General features: G+C 44.5%; 1 protein-coding gene across 3 annotated transcripts in view; it reads left to right on the top strand.

Moving 5' to 3' along the window:
* Positions 1 to 22,337, top strand: part of HMG20B (high mobility group 20B) — a 58,607-nt gene that overhangs the window by 21,155 nt on the left and 15,115 nt on the right. For all 3 annotated transcript variants that reach the window (XM_088452957.1, XM_088452958.1, XM_088452959.1), the window contains exons 7-8: positions 5,482 to 5,560; positions 19,404 to 19,619. In XM_088452957.1, the coding sequence (XP_088309083.1) occupies positions 5,482 to 5,560; positions 19,404 to 19,619 (295 nt within the window). The remainder of the gene's footprint in view (positions 1 to 5,481; positions 5,561 to 19,403; positions 19,620 to 22,337) is intronic.

A 22,337-nucleotide genomic window follows, 5' to 3' on the forward strand; every position in this document is an offset into this window, starting at 1 on the left:
GTTCCACCGGTGGCACTGTGGGATTTGTCCTTGGTTCTCAAGAGATGCAAGTTCCCCCATTTGAACCTCTGGAATCGGAAGATATGAAATGGTTGACAGCGAAGACACACTTTCTCCTTGCTTTCTCTTCTACACGCAGAGTCTCTGATTTGGCAGCGCTCTCTTGTCGCACCCCCTTTTTGGTTTTTCACCAGGATAGAGCTGTTCTCTGTACACGGGCATGTTAGCTTCCTAAGGCAGTGTCCCTTTTTCATGTGAATGAAGAGATTGTGGTTCCAGTTTTTCAGTCTTCAGACCTTTCTGTAGGTGAAGCCTCCCTGGATGTGGTTTGTGCTCTCCGTATCTATGTGGATCGTACAGACTCTTTCAGAAAATCAGACTCTCTTTTTGTGTTATATGGTTTTCACAAACGAGGATGGCCAGCTAACAAAACAAACTCTGGCTCGATGATTACGTATGACTATCACTCAGACTTACACACAAGCTGATCTCCCTGTCCCAAATATGGCGACAGCACATTCTACCCGGTCTGTGGGCGTTCCGTCATGGTGCTTCTGAACAATTGTGCAAGGCAGCCACAAGGTCTTCTGTCCACACTTTTCTTAGGTTTTACGCCTTTGACACTTTTGCCTCTCAGGATGCTTCCTTTGGCCGGCGGATTCTCCTTTCTGCTCAGGAGCGTCCCCATCCTTAGGGGAACTGCTTTAGGACATCCCCATGTCCACCCTGACTCACCTGGCTGCATTGGGTAATTTTTCTTTTGGTCATGGATTACCTCTTTTTCTGTGAGTGTTTCTGGTGTACGATTGTTCTTCCTTCTCCTCTTTCCTTCTCCTGCCTTCGGCTTGTTTACAAAACTGAATGTCTGTGGCCAGGGGCTGGGAATATGTAGAGGAGGACCTGGGGCACCCTGGGAGCTGAAGAGCTTGACTGTTTGGTGTCTGGATCACTCCAACCACATTATCCCCATGGTATCCCTGGGGGCCCTATGGACTTCAAAGAAAAAGAGTTAACAAAGGTAAGTCTACCATAACTCTTATTTTCCCAGCAGCACAGACTCCATCTCCCCTATACCCTGCCTCCAGCACTAGATGAACAGTTTTTCAAGGAGTGGGCACGGTTTTATAGGGGCTGCTATTACGCAGCCTCGTTTTATTTTCTTTGGTTTCATTTAATACATATGGGGCTTGAGGCAAACCTCTGAAAACTGCAGTTTTCTGAGGTTTGTCTGCATTTTGAAGCTTAGTACATATCACCCTATATATTATAGCTAAAGAATACTAATGTTTGGGGAAAAGCCTAACAAAATAAAAAAAAAATCACATAAACAAGCACATTTGAAAAACATGTCCCTCAATCTGTCTCCATCCCACCCAAAGCTTAAAATAATACATAAGCCTTAAATCCAAAGTAGAATAGTTTCATGTATGTCATTTGATTGCTGTATTAAAACAAGTAATATTTAACACTGGAAGTCAAGTCCAAAGTAACAACTGAGGAAACAATAATGACTGGATCATTTCTCTAACACACAAAAAAAGGAAAACCTAATAGGGTGCTAATCAATATTTGATAAAGGAGTGCAAAGGCAACACATTTTCTAAATATTAGTGGACATTGCTAAAACTTCTTGTCTGTGGGAGAATTAGATGCATTTGGTGTGTCAATGCTGTGTATTCATCAGAGTAGAAAAAGGGGATACTTCAATCATATCGTACATCTCAGTCCTATGAACAGTGGCTGTTTATGTGGTTTCTCCAAAACATGAATTCAGAGGTGGACAAATTAATGTAGATTTATTCAAATCTGGGAGCCAGCAGGATCTGTTAAAGAGCTAGGAAAGGTGAGCATCAGATGGGTCATTCCATGAAATATAGTACACAATGGATGAAAATTATATTGTATCACAGCAGATGCCAAGACCTTTTCAACTTCATTTATTTCTACTGATTAACTTAATGTAACTGTCACAGTGACTTCAGATGATGTAGTTAATGTTGGTGACTGGTTCTATGTTTAATATGATGGAAAGAGCTACCCAGGTGAGATCAAGGACATCAGATATGATGAATACTAAAGGCAGGTACACACTAGACGACATTTTAAATGAATTTGACGATGACCGTTTATTATGACAAATTATTTAAGTCGTCCAGTGTGTACGCACTATGTCACTGACTATGCGTGCTCACGCGCATCTTCAGTGACCTAGTCTGTCGGACCTACATGTAGGTCCAACGGGCAGTATCGTCAGCAGGGGTCATGCTGCTAAATAGTCCCCACTGTCATTCCGTCGCTGCCGGAATCGGCAAGTGTGTATGCACTTGCCGATGCCAGCACCCACCCCTGGTCCCGTCGCTAGCAGAGGTCGGTGCACACTACACGGCATTAATGGAGCAAGCTGGCAGCAACTGGAAATGCCCATCATCAGTTAATCAGGAAGATAAACAGGCCTACATTGATTCATTCACGTGGATTCTGTAAGTTTGAGTAATTTGTATCAGAGGCCTTTGACTGGGTACAGAAATATAACGTGAGTCACATTCATATGTAACATGAGTCTGATTTTAAGTATAGTTTGGTTAACATTCAGTTTCTTGTTTGTGTGTCAATCATAAGTTTAGGGTCTTATAATTGTATAGTATGACAATCATATTAATTAGGAGAACAGGTTTAAATAAATATAAATATCAGTTGCTATGTCTATTCCATTGCAACGTGAGTCACACATTTAAACAAAACTATGAGTGTACATTTTTTTTCTGCTGCTAAGCATTATGACAATAATATAAGGGGTAGGTAGTCATATTTAAAATGTCGACTTTCAGCTTCATTTTTCTGTGTGGTGCATTTAAACGTCATAGGCCCGTATTCAATTTGAGGCGAAAAGTCCAGACTTTTCACCTCCTTCGCCTGAAAAATCGGGAACAGGCGAAACTTGGATCGGCGAAAAAATCCGGGAATTTTCGGGAAATATGCCTGGAACCCCCCCTAAAGATATATCATAGAATGAATCTAATAAAATGTTATGAATGGATAAATACACATTTAATAATACTAATACACAAATATAAATCAAAAAGAATTCTGTTCATGAACATCGGATAAAAATAAAAAATGCGCATATTGTGCTAATAGAAAAAGGATATCATAACAAGTAAAAAACAAATACTGAATAATGAATAAAACAATTAGTCCTCGAGATGGACAAATAAAGAGTGCTGTATGGAATGGAGATATTGAAGCAAAAATAATATAAGTAATAGTCCAGAATCCAAATAGCCAGATATTGTTATAAAAATAAAGCCAAGTGAACGTGGTGGATATTTCCAGTGGCTTACCCGTTCGATGCAGTTTATAATGTGGGTAATCGGTAGCAAAGGATCTGGGTGAAGTCTCTGCTCGTGAGTCTCGGCAAGGAGAGCAGCTGATTGTGGAGTCTCGTAGTGTAGATAAGCAGTGCGGCTCTGTGACACCGTCTGTCATACCTCTGTCGAAACGGCCAGATTACCAGTGCCGAGAACGCGTTAGGTGCTCCCATCTATACACACTTTTTTCTGCTCAAGGTCCCACTGACCACGGCTAAGAAGCTTGCCCCAAGAAGCGGTTACTACATCAACCAGTGGCTTTTCTCTGCATATGCCCTGTTTAAATCTTACTGATTCCGGCTCCACATGCCGCGGCTAACTAAGAGGTGACTCCAGATGGTTAATAACAGCTTAGCGAGACGTCGCTAGCTGCAAGAGCGGCACACTTACTAGCCGCTCGGTGTCACAGAGCCGCACTGCTTATCTACACTACGAGACTCCACAATCAGCTGCTCTCCTTGCCGAGACTCACGAGCAGAGACTTCACCCAGATCCTTTGCTACCGATTACCCACATTATAAACTGCATCGAACGGGTAAGCCACTGGAAATATCCACCACGTTCACTTGGCTTTATTTTTATAACAATATCTGGCTATTTGGATTCTGGACTATTACTTATATTATTTTTGCTTCAATATCTCCATTCCATACAGCACTCTTTATTTGTCCATCTCGAGGACTAATTGTTTTATTCATTATTCAGTATTTGTTTTTTACTTGTTATGATATCCTTTTTCTATTAGGACAATATGCGCATTTATTTTTTATTTTTATCCGATGTTCATGAACAGAATTCTTTTTGATTTATATTTGTGTATTTGTATTATTAAATGTGTATTTATCCATTCATAACATTTTATTAGATTCATTCTATGATATATTGTTAGCGCTCCCACACCTGTGTTTTGTCTTTCTCTTCAATTAGTTACATGAGGGATTTGCCTATCCCTTAAGTGGTGAGCTGCAATTATATCTGCAGTTCTCAGTTTTTCTTTTCTGGAGCGCCCATTTTTTCTGTGTGTCTTTCTATATACCCCCCTAAAGATGTCCAGACATGGGGGATCACTGTGTACCCCCATTTTTGCCTGCTGAAGGAAGTCGGGGTTTGTAATAGCCGCGCAAGGTGCAATTTTGCGGCTATGAAGAAGTGGTAAAGAATAGCACTTAGATTATTTTTTTGGGGAAAATAACTATTCCTATCAAAATTGGGGGTAAGCATTTTTTTAAGTACCTAAAGTTATTTTTACAAATCTGCAAAATTGCACCTGCCGCTTGTCCCCGCAATGAAGAAAACACCTGCCGCAACATGGGGACCCGACCTGAATTAATTTAGATAGTTTGGCACTTTTTTTTTTTTTACCCCAAAATTAAACATATTTTTTTGGGGTGTCCCGAATATTTTTAAACTTTTGTTGATGCAGTTTACCTTTAGGGGCTGCACAGGGGTTCCCGCAATGTTGTACCCCAAAACCGCAATTCTGCACTTTTTTCCGCCTGCTATTTATAGGCGAAACTTTTTCGCCTAGTACATTGCATTGACTTTCCGCCTAGGCGTCATCGGCGAAAAAGCTGCGCGGAAACTGACTTTCCGCCTCAAATTGAATACAGCCCTAAATATTAACATGAAATGTAATGTGAGTCACATGGAATGACCTAGTTGAATTATACACCATTATAAACCGGTTTTGATCTTTGTTGTCTGTCTATTCTAAAAGTGCCTTTCCTGCTGTCCAGGAGAAAGATTGGCTTTACAGTTTCTGCAATTAACTTTGAAAAACAGACTGTTCTCCTAGTTCAAAGCATATTGGCAGTAATTTCCAATTTATAAGTCTGTCATAAATTTGTGGGACAATGGGCAATATATTTTTTACAGGAGAAACCTATTAAAGTCCAAGTAAAGCATCCGATTGATCAAGCTAAAACTACTTCCAGGTCACCCCTCATACAAGCAGTTTTAAGTTAAAGTTGCAACATGTGCTTTCCTATAGGATTCTAATAAAACTTTATTATTGTAACACACTTTTTTTTTTTTTTTTATTATTTTCTATTTTCCCACTCCTCACTTGGATTGTTCCTGGCCAAAATGAAACATTGTCCATTTATCTCGACAGGCTGGTGATTCCCAGAGTGATGGATTTTCAACTTTTGATGTTCCTATATTTACGGAGGAATTTTTGGATCAAAACAAAGGTGACTCCTTGTAAATGTTGATGTTAATGTAGGTGTTATCCCTAAAGACAATCCGTATACAGTAGAACATAGGGTTTTCATTCATTTATAATTCACTTTTCTTCTTCAGGGTCCATAGGGCTCCACAGGGAAGACAATGGGGTGTAGGTGGGACCTGGAGGACCGTACACCAACAGCAAAGCTTTTCAATTCCAGGATGCTCTGGTCCTTCTCCCTATACCCCTCCCACAGCCTGAGGGCAACTCTGTTTTGTTGGTGTCTGGCAGGAGCTTGATCACCATTTCTAACAGTGGGGCTGCTCTACGCAGCCCAGGCTTATTTTTATGATTGATTTTTTAATTCTAGTATTTTTTTACTAAGCAGCAGCACGAGACAGTCTCTTGGACGTCTGCACTGCTGCTCCATCACCCCTACGGTACGCCGTGACACCAGCCCTTGGCTAGGTACTCCAGGCGGGGCTCTGAGGGGGATTAGCTAGCAGGCTCCCCAGACTGCAGCCCAGAATCAAGGGGACAGGTAAGGCGGATCCCGTGTCTTGGTGCAGTCTTGCCTCCGATCTCAGGAGACAGACCGGAGGCGCTGATTGGACACTGGTTCGCCCACGACTCCACTACACCACCAGGGAATTTATAATACTGGCGCAGAAGCATATTTTACAGGCTAGGGGACCTGGTGGTTAACGTTAGCAAGAGTAATAAAGCGCTCCCCCTGCAGTCCCTCACCCACCTCAGGGCGACCATTCCACTGTGATCTTGATGTGCCCTGAGCTGCTCCTCTCTCATCCTCCGCCCCCTCAGAGACGCGCGGAAGCCATTTTCGGCAAGCAGATCTCCGGGAACGCTGGGTCCAGTCTCCCTGTATGCCTCTCCCAAAGGCCAGGTTATACAGCGTTTTTCTGTGTTTGTATGTGACTTGTGCTAGCGCTGATCTTTACTTTCTATACTGTCAAACTTATACCTTTCCTTTTATTCTACTATAACCCTGGCATACTAAGGTACTAATTGTCCCTCACATCTCCCATAGATTTGGGAGGGCTATCACATACTATATTACGCGGTTGCTCACTACACTGTGCCATATTGTTGCTCACTGCACTGTGTGGGTTTGTATATTTTATTATCCCTGTGGCTATGGCTGTCAGAGGAAAGAATAACAAGCACGCTGCTGATGCTGCTGCTCCTACTTTGGTGTCTTGTAAGTCCTGCTCAGCGGGCTTAGGGCCTGATTCAGGTTGGTTTGCAAGGCTGCGTTCGCACGCACCCCGCTCACTGCGAAAATATGCTAATGAATGCAATCGCATGGCAACCACAGCACTATACCAAGACGCCCATCACTGTATAAAGCCTACCCACTTCCCATGACATGCATCTGCAAGTCAGCGAAACAATCGGTAACATCGGAACCAAACACAGTTGTGGTTGACCTGACCCTACCACAGAAACTGCTAAACTTCCTGTCGCCATTTAGACTTCTGCCAGCGTATGCCATCGCAGGGGCTTAATTATGCACGCCCCTGTAATGGCGTTTATACGCCCAGGCACTCCTGCGTTTCTCTGACAACCTCCCGTCAGCACCCTCAAAAGGTCACTTCATGTCAATCACTGTATGAAGACTCTGCGTGCTCAATGCGATCGCTACCCGATCGCTGTGGCTGGTTCTCACAGGCGGACTGCGTCTTATACACATATGCGCAGAATGCAAACATCGGCTGGCTACGTGTGAACGCAGCCTTACGAAAAAACCTGAATCAGGCCCTTAGCTCCAGAGGACCTCATTCAAGATGTTTTTTGTACAAATTGCTATACCACCACTGCGGGCTACCTTTTCACAGGTGCTGGCAAAAATTGTGGACCACCTAGCGGTCCCTGTGGTAGCTCCCCCTATGGGATGGCCACAACGGTGCTCCCTGCAAATCCTTTGCCTTCCCCATGGGTTGATGTACTTTCTACATCAGTACAGTGTTTGCCCAATACCTCTACAGTTTTTCAGCAAATGCTGCAAAAAGAGAAGCCTCTCCCTAGTAAACTTACTAAGCGTGCTGTGTTATATTCCCAGTCTACCCAGTTATCTTATTCTCATGTATCCTCTGGGGAGGCAGAAGACGCAGACCTCTCTCACTCTGACTCCTTATCACGAAGAGCAACCCTCTACATTAAATATACTGGCCCTGGTGAGAGCTGTAAAGTCTATTTTACAAATAGAAGAGGCGCATCCCGCTCCTAAGCCGAAACAGCCACTGTTTAAACTAGAGGTTCCCAAACGCGGTCCTCAAGGCTCCCCAACAGTTCAGGTTTTAGAGATATCCATGGTTGAGCACAGGTGACTTAATTAGTACCTCAATCAATTTGATTTAACCACCTGATTTGAGGTTGAGGATAGGCCAATGAGACCCATTGGGCTTCTGAACTAGGAAAAGGGTAGAATAATAGCCATTGCCCGTTGTGAGGAGGGGACCTGAATGGCTTTTTGGAGCAGCAGGGCCTTGGTTGGGTCCAATGGTGGTCCTGCGCAAAAAAACTGTTGGGAGGGGCGCCTCAGGAATGAGAGGTCGTATCCGTGAGAGACCACTTCCCTTACCTGGGCATCTGACGTGGTTTGATGCCAAAACTGGGCGAATTGAAGAAGTCAGCCTCCCACCCTGGGAGCCCCCAGGGAGTGGCCCATCCCGTCAGACTGTAGGCTTGTCAGCAGATTTGGCAGATGGACGTCTAGTAGCCCAGGTCTGTTTAGTCCTAGGCTTGGAGGCCTCCGTTGATGCCTGATGCCTCGGAAAGGACTGACCCTTCGCTTTTCCTTGAGGGCGAAAGGATTACGTCCGAGGCTTTGCATTATATGCAGATGGCAGGAACGCCGTCTTGAAAGCTGCCAAGGTAGTCACAATTTTATCCAATTCCGGGCCACACAGGATATCTCCAGAATACGGCAGAGATTCCAGAGCCTTCTTAGAATCTGAATCTGCTTTCCAGGAACTGAGCCAGACAATACGATGGGCCACTACCGAAGTGGCAGATACCCTGGAGGCTATAAGAGCCATATCCATAGCTGCTTCACCTAAGTAGGAGGCTGCAACCCTATTGTAAGCTATGTAGGACAGCTGTTCACTCGAAGCATTAGGGGGAAATGTCTCTTCTCGGGCCTCTGCTCAACTCTCAATGGCTTTTACCACCCAGGCCGTAGCCCTAGCAGGACGAGTAATAGCTCTTGTAAGAGTATATAGAATTATGGCAAGCATCTATCCTTCTATCTGTAGTTTCTTTCAAAGAGGTTGCAGTATGTATGGGTAAGGTAGCATTCTTGACCAGACAAGTTACTTGAGAATCCACTGCTGGGGGAACTTCTCATATAGTGCAATCAGCAACGGGGAGAACGTTTTGGTACCTGAAACCTTTACTGGGCATTTCCATGCCTCTCTCATGTGATCAGAGTGAGGAAACTCTGGTAAAACTACCTTTTATCGTTTAAACCAGATGATCTACTGAATATTCGCAGTTTTACCCTGTGTACAAAGCTTCTTTAGTCAAAGGTTTTCAAAACTGCATATGAGTATATGCATCATCGTATGCATATTTCTCAGGAAAAGGAATAACACTCTGAAGTGAAAAAAGGGCAAAATAATAATAATGGTCAAATAAATAGGACAAAGCCCTGGTGAAATACATGTAAAACTGCGACTATTCACTATATCATCTGTTGTTTTTCATTGGAATCTGATAAATACTGCAGATTAAGATTTGTATATGTAGATACTGCATGAATTTCCAAAGGGTAATAATAATTATGAACAACGATATCTTTAGGAATGTCTCAGTAGATCTCCTATGAATGGAGAATTGTCTGTTTTATATTGTAAAATTATATAATCTGATAGGTGTTTATTCAAGCCATTATCTTTTAATGAATATTAATAACATTTTGAGTTTTAATATATACATTATCTCCTAAACTGTGATAGGAGTGTGCCCCAAATATGGAGTATTTCTCTTTTCTCTTCTTTGTTTGATACATACAGTCTACTCCCAGGGTGCACCTCTTTTGTCTATATATTTTGCAAATCGACTACTCTCACGACCTGATTATTCCTGTGCAATCAACTTTTCCCTACTTCCCCATCCCCATTATACAATTTCAGGCTCTGCCATTCGGCCTTTCAATGGCCCCTCGGGTCTTTATCAAGATCATGGCAGTTATGATGGCCTCTCTTTGTCGTCAAGGGATCAGACTACTCCCATACTTAGGTGATCTCTTGCTGCTGGCCAGCTCCCCAGAGATTCTTCACTGCCCTCTGCAGGTAACCATTGCATTTCTACAAATGCACGGTTGGCTGATCAACTGGGAAAAGTCTTCCCTGACACCTCTCAAAGGATGGTCCATTTGGGAGCCCTCCTGAACTCTCGCATTCAGAGAATCTTCTTAACAGAGGACAAGATTTCAGCAATACAGCACGGTGCGCAGACTGCTCCACAATTGCAGTGTGTCAATTCACTCTGCAATGCAGGCCTTGGGATCAATGGTCCCAGGCCCCTACAACAACTGATCCTCTCCATTTGGAACGGGCTATCCCATCTGCTCAGATCCCAGACGATGGGCCTCCCCCCAGAGGTTCACCAGTCCCTAGCCTGGTGGCTACAGACATCCCATTTGTTCAAGGGTCATCCCTTTTGGATACCGGACTGGGCTCTCCTCATCACGGACGCAAGCCTCCGAGGGTGGGGCGCAGTAACAGGCCAGCACTCCTTCCAGGGATAATGGACCCCAGTCGAGGCAGTGTTGCCAATCAACGTCCTAGAACTTCGAGCCATCTACAGAGCTCTCACTCTGGCTCAGGATATTCTGAAGAACAGCCTAGTACAAGTACAGTCCGACAACGCCACGGCAGTGGCCTACCTCAATTACCAAGGGGACACTCGAAGTCAGTCCGCAATGACAGAAGTGTCCCACAGTATTCATCCTGGGGATTCTCAATTGAGAAGCGGATTTCCTCAGCTGTCACGACGTGCATGCAGGTCTCTACATCCAGAAGTCTTTCAGCTTCTGGTGGACAGATGGGGTCTACCGGAAGTGGATCTCATGGCCTCAAGACACAACAACAAACTTCCAGTTTATGGAGCCAGGACCAGGGACCTTGATGCAGCCTTCATAGACACATTGTTGGTGAAATGGAACTTCCATTAGGCATATCTCTTCCCTCCAATAATCCTGCTTCCTCGAGTGCTTCGAAAGTTCAGACAAGGGGGGGGGCACAGTCCTGTCAATAGCTCCGGCTTGGCCCAGACTCTATTGGTACTTCAAAGTGTCTCCATAGACGTTCCTCTTCATCTTCCTCTCAAGTGGACCTATTGTCTCAGGGTCCATGTCTACAGTCCGGTGCATAAATATTGGGACATTGACAGAATTTTCATATTTTGGCCTCTATTCACCACCACAATGGCTTTGAAATGAAACAAACAAGATGTGCTTTAACTGCAGATTTAATTTGAGGGTAATTACATCTAAATCAGGTGAACGGTGTAGGAATTACAACGATTTCTATATGTGCCTCCCACTTTTTAAGGGGCCAAAAGTAATGGGACTATCAACTCAAAAGCTATTTCATGGACAGGTGTGGGCTATTCCCTCGTTATTTCATTATCAATTAAGCAGGTAAAAGGTTTGGAGTTGATTCTAGGTGTGACATTTGCATTTGGAATCAGTTGCTGTCGACTCTCAATATGAGATCCAAAGAGCTGTCACTTTGAAGCAGGCCATCATTAGGCTGAAAAATCAAAACAAACCCATCAGAGAGATAGCAAAAACATTAGGTGTGGCAAAATCAACTGTTTGGAACATTCTTAAAAAGAAAGAACGCATCGGAGAGCTCAGCAACACCAAAAGACCCGGAAGACCACGGAAAACAACTGTGGTGGATGACAGAAGAATTATTTCCCTGGTGAAGAAAAACCCCTTCACAACAGTTGGCCAAATCAAGAACACTCTTCCGGAGGAAGGTGTATATGTGTCAAAGTCAACAATCAAGAGAAGACTTCACCACAAGATGTAAACCATTGGTGAGCCTCAAAAACAGGAAGACCAGATTAGAGTTTGCCAAACAACATCTAAAAAAGCCATTACAGTTCTGGAACAAGATCCTATGGACAGATGAGACAAATATCAACTTGTACCAGAGTGATGGGAAGAGAAGAGTATGGAGAAGGAAATTAATTGCTCATGATCCAAAACACACCACCTCATCAGTGAAGCATGGTGGTGGTAGTGTCATGGCGTGGGCATGTATGGCTGCCAATGGAACTGGTTCCCTTGTATTTATTGATGATGTGACTGCTTACAAAAGCAGCAGAATGGATTCTGAAGTGTTTCAGGCAATATTATATGCTCATATTCAGTCAAATGCTTCAGAACTCATTGGACGGCGCTTCACAGTGCAGATGGACAATGCTGCAAAAGCAACCAAAGAGTTTTTTAAGGCTAAAAAGTGGAATGTTATGCAATGGCAAAGTCAATCCCCTGACCTGAATCCGATTGAGCATGCATTTCACTTGATGAAGACCAAACTGAAGGGAAAATGCCCCAAGAACAAGCAGGAACTGAAGACATTTGCAGTAGAGGCCTGGCAGAGCATCACCAGGGATGAAACCCAGCATCTGGTGATGTCTATGCGTTCCAGACTTCAGGCTGTAATTGCCTGCAAAGGATTTGCAACAAAGTATTAAAAAGTGAAAGTTAAATTTAGGATTGTTTAGTTTGTCCCATTACTTTTGGCCCCTTAAAAAGTGGGAGGCACATATAGAAACCGTTGTAATTCCTACACCGTTCACCTGATTTGGATGTAATTACCCTCAAATTAAATCTGAAAGTCTGCAGTTAAAGCACATCTTGTTTGTTTCATTTCAAAGCCATAGTGGTGGTGAATAGAGGCCAAAATATGAAAATTCTGTCACTGTCCCAATATTTATGCACCTGACTGTACATCCGGACCTAGCCCATCTGTCTTGAACGGCTTGGCTCTTGAGACATCCCTCCTAACGGCCTAAGGGTTTCTCCAGCTCTGTGGTCCAGACCGTGCTCAGAGCATGTAAACCGGCTTCAGCTAGAATTTACCACAGAATATGGCATACATATTTCCAATGGTGTGCTCCAATAAACGATGACTCTCAAGTCTTTAGTTTCTAGAATTCTTGTCTTTCTTCAGGCTGGATGGATCTAGGCCTCCATCTAGCATCTCTGAAAGTGCAGGTCTCTGCTTTGTCCATCTGGTTTCAGCGCAGAATTGCTCCTATACCGGATGTTCACACCTTCTTGCAAGGTGTTCTACGTATACCTTTGATACATTTGCCTCTCAGTATGTAGGGTTCTCCTCTCAGCTCATGAGCGTTCCCGCCCTTTAACAACTGCTTTGGGACATCCCCATTGTCTCCCATGTGGAGCTATGGACTCTGAAGAAGAAAAGGAGAGTTATGGTAAAACTTACCCTTGTTAACTCTTTCTTCGAAGTCCACAGGGCACCCACCCTGACGCACCTGGCTTCTATGGGTTTTTCTCTTGGTCACTTGTTTCCTTCTCTGTGTGAGAGTGTGATTCTTCAGTTTACCGGTTTTCTTTCTCGCCTAACCTGCTCCTGCCTTGGGCTTGTTAATAAAGCTGAATTGCCCTCTCAGGCTGTGGGCGGGGTATAGGGGAAAGGACCGGAGCATCCTGGGATTGAAAAGCTTTGCTGTTGGTATCCGGTCCTCCAGGTCCCACCTACACCCCATTGTCTTCCCTGTGGACCCTATGGACTTCGAAGAAAGAGAGTTAACAAGGGTAAGTTTTACCATAACTCTCTTTATTCACTGCTAAAAATGCTAGAAAAAGATTGCCTAGAAGAGGATCTGAAGGTAGCACACTCTTAATGGCATGGAGTTGGACAGCAGTCTTTCTGGCTTGTTTCCTCTATGGCAGTGCTCTCAGTGCTCTAGACTAGTGGGAAGTAGGTTAATGTGAGGTACAGTTCTGTCCATATAGCAATTACTCCAGAGTCACGTTAGACACAATAAGTAATGCACAGAGCAAGCTAATTGTTGTATTTTTTCTTCTTCAGGGTCCATAGGGGATCCACAGGGGATACTATGGGGTGTGTGTGGTTGGAGTGATCCAGGCACCAAACAGTTAAGCTTTAGCTCCCAGTATGCCTCAGTCCACCTCCACATATACCCAGCCACAGGCAGACAGTGTTTCATTTGGTGCTGGACAGGATCAGTCACACCTTTTTATAACGGGGACTGCTTTAGCAGTCCCAAGCTTTTAATTTTATTTAAAAAAAAATTCTGTCATCTGAGCAAGCAGCAAGGCGTCCTAATGGGCGCCTGTGCCACTGCTCCAACTACCTCTGCCGGCACCGCAACACCAGTAAGCGGTCTGGTGATTTCGGCAGGCGCCAGCGGGACTTTGCTAGCCGCTCCACTGGAACCCGGGGCTGCAGCCGGGCAATGGAGAAGATCAGATAAGGCGATTCCACGCTTGTTGGCAGTCCTTCCGGCGGTGGAGACCCGCCGGAAGGCGCTGTAGTGGGGCGACTGATGCGTCCACTCCCCCACTAGAGCACCGGGGAGGTTAAAAGCTGTCGTCGGGGACCAGACAGAAGCCAGCGGCCCCCCGGTGGTTGATGCAGCAATGGGGAGGTAAGCACTCCCCCGGCAGCCCCTCCCCCAGCCCAGAGCGCAATCCCTCACAAGAGTTTTCTCGCTTCTGGGCTGCTCCTCCTACTCACCCTCCTATATATGATGCTCAGTAGCCATTAATCAATGCTTTTCTGAAGCTACAGGTCTCAGGAGTGTTGGGTCCAGTCTCCCTGTATACCTCTCCCTGGGGCCAGGTTAATACAGCGCACAAGTCCTACCATATCTTATACTTTCTAACTGTCAGTTATATCTATCCCTGCTGCTCTTTCTCAAAACTCTCAACTACCAGGTGTTTAGGGGCATTAGTACTTCACATTTACTTGTATTTGTGAAGTGTCACATTGTATTATTAACTAGGCACTTATTGTGTGCTACTTATTGGCTATATCTATGTCTTCCAAAGGCAAGGATAAACAGCAGGCTGAGGCCCCCGTGCTGGTTATATGTAAATCCTGTTTTGCGGGCTTGCCCTCTCAGGATTTCAGCAGGAGGGTCTATGTGCTAATTGCTATAAATCTGCTCACCAATACACCTTACCAGCCCCTGTATATGATCCACCTTGGGTGTCCTCCTTATTTTAGGTTATGATGCAGCTAGTGGATTGTTTATCAACTCCCATGCTGCCTCCTACCATGGGGTACCCACAGCTATTACAACCTACTATGTCTGTACCACCTATGGATTCTCTTTGGATGGATGTTTATGCCAATAAGAATATGGCTCAAACGTCTCAGCAAAAGTTACAGACGGACAAACCATTAGCCACCAAAGCACACAGGCGGACTGTGTCATCCTCTCAGTCCACCCAGCTTTCGGATTCTGACGCATCATCTGAGGAGGCAGATGACGCACAAGGTTCTCTCGCCAAGTTGCACTCGGGCGAGGAACACCATCCATAAACAGTGGATGTTCCTGCAATAGTGATGGTGGTTAAATTAATCCTGAATATAGAGGATGATGAACTGGCCCCTAAACATAAAACCCTGATGTTTAAACATCAGAAGGTGGTTAAGGTGGAATTCCCTCAATCAGAACATCTCCCTGAGCTTATGGGAGAAGCTTGGGGTACTCCTGGCAAGCAGCTTCCAGGTCCCAAAAAGACTACCGTCTTTTTACCCTCTCCTTACTAGGGAGTGTACTAAATGGTCCCTCCCACTATGGATTCGCATGTGGCACGCTTAGTCAGAAGCTCTACGTTCCTTTACCGTCTATATCCTCCCTCAAGGAGGCCACGGATAGAAAACTAGAAACTTGCCTCAATCCATTCTATTCGTTTTCTGGCACTATCACTAGGCCAGCTATGGCTGCGGCCTGGGTGGCTAAGGCTATCGAAGGATGGGCAGGTGCCCCGGAAGACAGCCTGCCATCAGACGCTACCAGGGAACAACTGGCCTATATCTCCCATATTCAGGAAGCAGCCTCTTATTTGGGAGAAGATACTGGACTCCTTGCCTCTAAGGCATCTGCGGCCTCGGTAGTCGCACACTGGGTCCTTTTGGCCTACGGTCCTGGAAGGTGGACATGGGATCCAAGAAGGCACTCTAATCCTTACCCTTCTCTGGAGACAGGCTGTTCGGTGCAGAATTGGACAAGATTGTGGCTACTGTGGCAGGAACTGCCCCTAAGCCTAGACTGTTCTCTTATCTGTCCTTTCGCCCCCAGAGTAAGGAGAGAGGACAGTCTTTTCCCAGGCAGCTCAAGACCACCAAGCTGTGAGTCAAGCAGCCTTGGTCGGCCAGACGTCCAGCTTCCAAGCCTGACAACAACCCTTCCGTCTGATGGGGCGGGCCTCCGCCTGGGGAATCCCAGGGTGGGAGGCCGACTTCTATACGCTGACTCTCGGCGTCAAACAATAACAGACGCGACTGGGTCCGAGAAGTGGTCTCTCAGGGGTATGCCCTGACCAGACCCTATCAAGGCCCTGCCCTCCAGGAGGCCATTCACTCCCTGCTGCATTCAGAGGTGATAATACCGGTTCCTTCGGTTCAGAGAGGAACTGGTTTTTAATCCATTCTCTTTTTGATTCAGAATGGGTCTCATCGGCCTATTCTGAATCTCAGATCCCTCAACTGGTTTATCAGAGTGCCCAAGTTCCGCATGGAAACTTTACGATCAATTGTCCTGGCAGTGGAGCCTGGAGATATCATGGTTTCTCTGGACATTCAGGATGCATACCTGCATTTACCTATTCCTCCAACCCACCAGCATTTCCTGCAGTTTGCTGATCTGCAGCAACATTACCAGTTTCTGGCACTGCCCTTTGGTCTGTCAACAGCCCCTCGGGTCTTTACCAAAATAATGGCAGTTATGGTGGCACACATCAGATGGCAGGAGTCAGCATCCTGCCATACCTAGACACCTTCTTAATCTTGGCAGACTCACTGGTTGTGTTACAACGCCATCTCCAGCTGACCGTGGACTGTCTGCAAAGATACTGCTGGCTCATCAATTGGAAAAGTCCTCCCTATCTCCAACACAGCGGATGGTACATCTGGGGGCACTCCTGGATTCTCTATTACAGAGGATCTTTCTGCCAGCAGACAAGATTTTGACAAAACACTTGCATGTGTGCAGCTTACTCCACAATCAAAGGGCATCCATTCACTCAGCAATGCAGGTCCTGGGGTTAATGGTGTCCACCTTCGATATGGTGGCATACGCCTAGTTCTTGTCCAGGCCCCTTCAATAGCTGATTCTCTCCCGGTGGAATGGACAGTATCATCTGATCCAGTCCCAGACGATCCTCCTCTCTCCAGACGTTCGACTTTCCCTCACATGGTAGCTACAGACGTCCCATCTGGACAAAGGACGCCCCTTCTGGATTCCAAATTGGGAACAGTTGCCAGCCTTTGCGGATGGGACACGGTAACCTGACATCAGACCTTTCAGGGTCAGTGGACATCCCAGGAAAGTAGTCTGCCCATAAACATTCTGGAGCTTCGAGCAGTGTACAGAGCACTCACTCAGGCGCAAGACCTTCTACAGGGCAGGCCGGTCCAGATCCAGTCCTACAACGCAACTGCGGTAGTGAACCTCAACCATCAGGGAGGCACGCAAAGTCGGGTAGCCATGCTAGAAGTGGCAAACATCCTGGTCTGGGCCGAATGTCATCTCACGGCAATCTCGGCAGTGTTCATTCCCAGAGTCCTCAACTGGAAAGCGGACTTTCTAAGCCACCAGGACATACACGCCGGAGAGTGGGCTTTCCACCCGGCAGTCTTTCAACTCCTGGTGGACAAATGGGGCTTACCAGACGTAGACCCCATGGCCTCACGTCACAACTACAAGGTCCCCAGGTATTGGTACAGGATCAGAGACCCCTCAGCCTCCTTCATGGGCACTCTGTCAGTGAGTTGGGAATTCAATCTCGCATACCACATTCCTCCGATCTCCCTCCTTCCGAGAGTACTTAGAAAGTTCAAGCAAGAAGGCGGCACGGTGATGATAATAGCCCCAGCCTAGGCCAGGCGACATTGGTTCAACGACCTATGGAGTCTCTCCATAGACACTCCCTTTCCACAGCAGGACCTGTTGACACAGTGCCCTTGCCCAGACCTACCTCGTCTGTCTTTGACGGCATGGCTCTTGCGTCATCCCTCTAAAAGGCTAAGGCTTTCACTCACTCTGTGGTCCAAATGATGCTCCGAGCGCATAAGCCTGCCTCAGCCCGCATCTATTACAGAGTTTGGCACTCTTACTTTCAATGGTGCTCCCCCAGAGGCTATGATCATACAGTTTATAGGGTGTCCCGGGTGCTTGCCTTTCTCAAGGCTGGGTTAGACCTTGGTCTCTGCCTGGCCTCCCTTAGAGTTCTGGTTTCTGCTCTGTCAATCTGGTTCCAGCGAAGGATTGCTCTCCTGCCTGATGTTAGAACATTTTTGCAGGGTGTTCTCCGCATTCACCCTCCTTTTGTCCCTCTGCTGGCTCTGTGGGATTTGTCCTTGGTACTCATGGCTCTACAGGCTCCTCCGTTTGAACCTCTGGACTCAGTAGACCTCAAGTGGCTGACAGCGAAGATGATCTTTCTCCTTGGTATGTGATTTGGCAGCGCTCTCCTGTCGCTCCCCATTTTTGATCTGTTCTTCGTACCAGAGCTGGGTACCTCCCTAAAGTGGTATCCCGTTTCCATTTGAATGAAGAGATTGTGGTTCCAGCCTACCAGTCCTCTGATCTTTCTGCAGGTGAAGCTTCCTTGGATGTGGTTCGTGCTCTTCTGATCTACGTGAATCATACAAATTCCTTGAGGAAATCAGATTCTCTTTTTGTGTTGTACGGCTTTCACAAGCGAGGCTGGCCAGCTAACAAAGAGACTCTGGCATGACTGCTCCGCATGACAATCTCTCAGGCCTACATGCAAGCTAATCTTCCTGTTCCAAACAGGGTTACAACTCGTTCTACTCGGTCTGTGGGACCCTCGTGGGGTGGTTTGACGTGGCACTTCTGAACAATTGTGCAAGGTGGCCACGTGGTCTTCCATCTACACCTTTCTCAGGTTCTACACCTTTGATACCTTTTCCTCTCAGGATGCTTCTTTTGGGCGTCTGATTCTCCTTTCTGCTCAGGAGCATCCCCACCCTTAGGGAAACTGCTATGGGACATCCCCATGGTATCCCTGTGGATCCCCTATGGACCCTGAAGAAGAAATTAGGAGTTATGGTAGACTTACCTTTGTTAACTCTATTTCTTCTAAGTCTGTAGGATTCACAGGACGCCCACCCTGACACACCTACAGTAGCCTCATTGGGCATTTTTTCTCTTGATCACTGATTCCTTCATCTTCTGGGAGAGTAATGTTCTTCCTTCTCCTCTTTCCTGCTTCTGCTTTGGGCTTGTTTACAAAACGGTCTGCCTGTGGCTGGGGGTGGACCGAGGCATCCTGGGAGCTACAGCTTAACTGTTTGGTGCCTGGATCACTCCAACCACACACACCACATGGTATCCCTGTGGATCCTATGGAAATAGCGTTAACAAAGATAAGTTTACCATAACTCTTAATTTTCTCATTTGAAACCTGTAATTCAGTCAAGAAGGCAGCACACTTGTGTTGCTAAATGGCCCACACTGTATTTTTGTTTTTTTAAAACCTCTGAGCCTATTTGTTTCATGATCATTCCTAAAAGAAGTACAGTATTTAAATGTTTTATTCCCTAATAAAAAGTCTAAAGTGTGCATGAATATTCTACTTAAAGTCCGTGAAGCAGAGCTGAGGAGATTGCGCAAAATGAACATGGAGTTTGAGGAGCAGAATACCATCTTACAGCGGCACACTGAGAGTATGAATAGTGCTAAAGAGAGGCTGGAGCAAGAGCTGGCACTGGAAGAAAGGCAAACAATGGTCCTTCAGCAACAGCTGCAAACAATTCGACAGATCTTACTGACAAGTTTCTCCTCATTACCAATTCCAGGTTGGTCATTTTTAAATATTTGTGACTGTTACGTTTTTTTTTTTTTATCAGTTTGTTCCTATTGCTGCTTGTTTTAATCTCATATGTCTGAAGCAAATATTCTATATTTATTCTTTACTAACAGATCATAATTAATATCTTTAAATCATTAGGATAAATTAATTTCAATAAAACATTTGCACACCAGATGTACTAAAGTAAAAATGTATTTATATAAACAAATTGATGCTCATAAAGTTCACATACAGTAAGTTGAATACAATGTAAGAAAGTGTGAGAGTCAAGTAGGAAAAGAGAACAAAGAGAATTCAAGATTGTTGCTAGAAAGCATGGTGGGAGGTGTGTGTCCATGTTGTGCTATATGATGTATGTTTACAGGGGATAAGAGTTATTTTCGCCACACGCACACACGCAGAGAAATGTAAGGGGGATGGGAGACAGCATGGATTCCTTTGTTTCCAAGTCTCATGGTTCAAAGATAAACTCCTTTTTGAATGTGAGGAAACTCCCATGAGGCTATAGCTCTGTAAATCATCCTACAACACTGATATCCATCATTGATCATAACTATAACAACCCTATTTGAACTATACAATCGATTACACCAATTAAAACCTAGTATTATAACATGATCACAATACTATCATTATACCAACGTAATGCCTCCAGTAATTCACATATCTATCCAGCTAAGGTTTTCACCTCCTGCATTACACCAACTTCATCAGGCATTCCTTGCAATACTATTATAATATATATATATTATTCCAGAATGCATAACATATAAGTTGATTCCAATATCTAACAATTCCATCTTAATACAAACCACACAATGTTATCAGAATATAGCCAGTATTCTCAAATTTATGCTTCCCAGGCTGTGCTATTGTTCCAAGCACATGGTTCAATGGGGGGGAGGGTGAAAAAGCACATGGAATCGGCCATCTTAACAAACTGCAGACTCCATTCCACACGGTTATTAATTATAACAAACCTACTTGAACTATACAATCGATTACACCAATTATACCCTAGTATTATAACTATGATCACAATACTATCATTATATGGCAAGTAATTCACAACCCTTTTTGAATCAAGTGCATGGATCAATGCCTAAGGGAGGTACCAGACCGTGTATAGTACTTATGAGCCTATTACATTATAATTGACCACTACAGAACTTCACAATAAACAGCATCTACTTGCTGTTTATTCACAAACTATCACAGTGCTGTTTCACAGAATAACCATTACTCTTAACTCATAACCAAAGCATTACAGCATAACCTTGCTGTGTATACAAAGATTCCACTATGAATCACTACCAAAGTACTACAGACTTGCTACATACAATCTACCACATATAAACAATCTAGTCATTAATCCATTATCTATCCTTCTATAGTTTGATACTTAGCATAGATTGAGAAGAGACATTTTCAGGCCTCCTGGTGATCAAAGTTGCATCTTTGCTGCTTTGTGAGAGAGAGTGTTCTGAGATCTGTCCCTGTGAGAGTGTTCGTTCCTGTGGGGTGTGGCTGTGAAAGGGGTGTTTCAAACCTTATAGTGTTAGGTATCCTAACTGTAAACGCCAAGAAGCTCATGGCCTTTTGAATCAGTTGATGGTAACCAAAAGCTTTGTTTGTGAGATGGCTACATCTGTAGATATGGTAATATTTTGCCTTAGGCAGAATGTGGTCTGAGTGTGAGAGTCACTGACTACATGTCTTCAAATGCTAATCGACCAAACTAGTTTCTGGGCCATGAATGAATAATGCTCATATTATGTGACTATAGCTGAATAGGACCTTTAAAATATATATATATATATATATATACACACATATACAATAATTATTCTAAAAATAGTGATATAAAAGTACACATTCTTTAACCTTTTTGACTTTGTTTCAATCAATGCCTCAGACAATCACCTATTTACAGGGCAAGGTAATCTCATTTAAAGTTTAATAATCGGTAGTATTAAAATGTTCAAGTGTGAAATTTGAAATAATAATTGTCTTACAATTAGAATTATATATGAATAAAGCCTATTTCGACCTCTGTCTGCACTGTTCATGATATCCAGATTTTTATCTTTGTTTTTTAATTCTCCAAATGCCTCGAGCTTTTTTAAGTGATTGAGTTCTTCTGTTTAGCTCTAAAGAAAATCAATACCAGTGTGGGGAGAATTAGCCAGTGAAGTGTTATTTAACGCATTCTTCGCAGTATTTAAACTTTTTCTCCATTGCAAGCTTTTAAATTATAAAGGGAGTAATCATAATACTATGCATATTTTGACAAATATATACAATTAATTGAATACCTAAAGTCGGAATAGAGTATTGGAGGCATGACGTTTTGTTACTTGTTTCCTCCCACTTGTTTCCTTCCATGGGTAGCAAAAACTCGTACACTAGTACTGTAATATTAGGCGGGATGTCTGCACTCAGAATACCAGCTCCGGAACCCCGGAGAGCAGATCCCGGCTCCAGAAGACCGACCACCGGCATCCCAATGGCAAGTATTAGGATTAGGGGAGGGTTAGGCGGTTAGGCATTAGAGGAAGGGTTAAGCTGCGGATGTGTGGGGGGTTAGGGTTAGGCTACTCACATTCTGGCGTCGGGATTCTGACTGTCAGAATGCCGCTGTCGGTATTCTGACTGCCGGCATCCCAAACGCCGGGATCCCGTACCCAACCCATATTAGGTACAT

Source organism: Taudactylus pleione, unplaced genomic scaffold (assembly GCF_031769625.1).
Source record: "Taudactylus pleione unplaced genomic scaffold, aTauple2 ptg000560l, whole genome shotgun sequence".
NCBI classification, from domain to species: domain Eukaryota; kingdom Metazoa; phylum Chordata; class Amphibia; order Anura; family Myobatrachidae; genus Taudactylus; species Taudactylus pleione.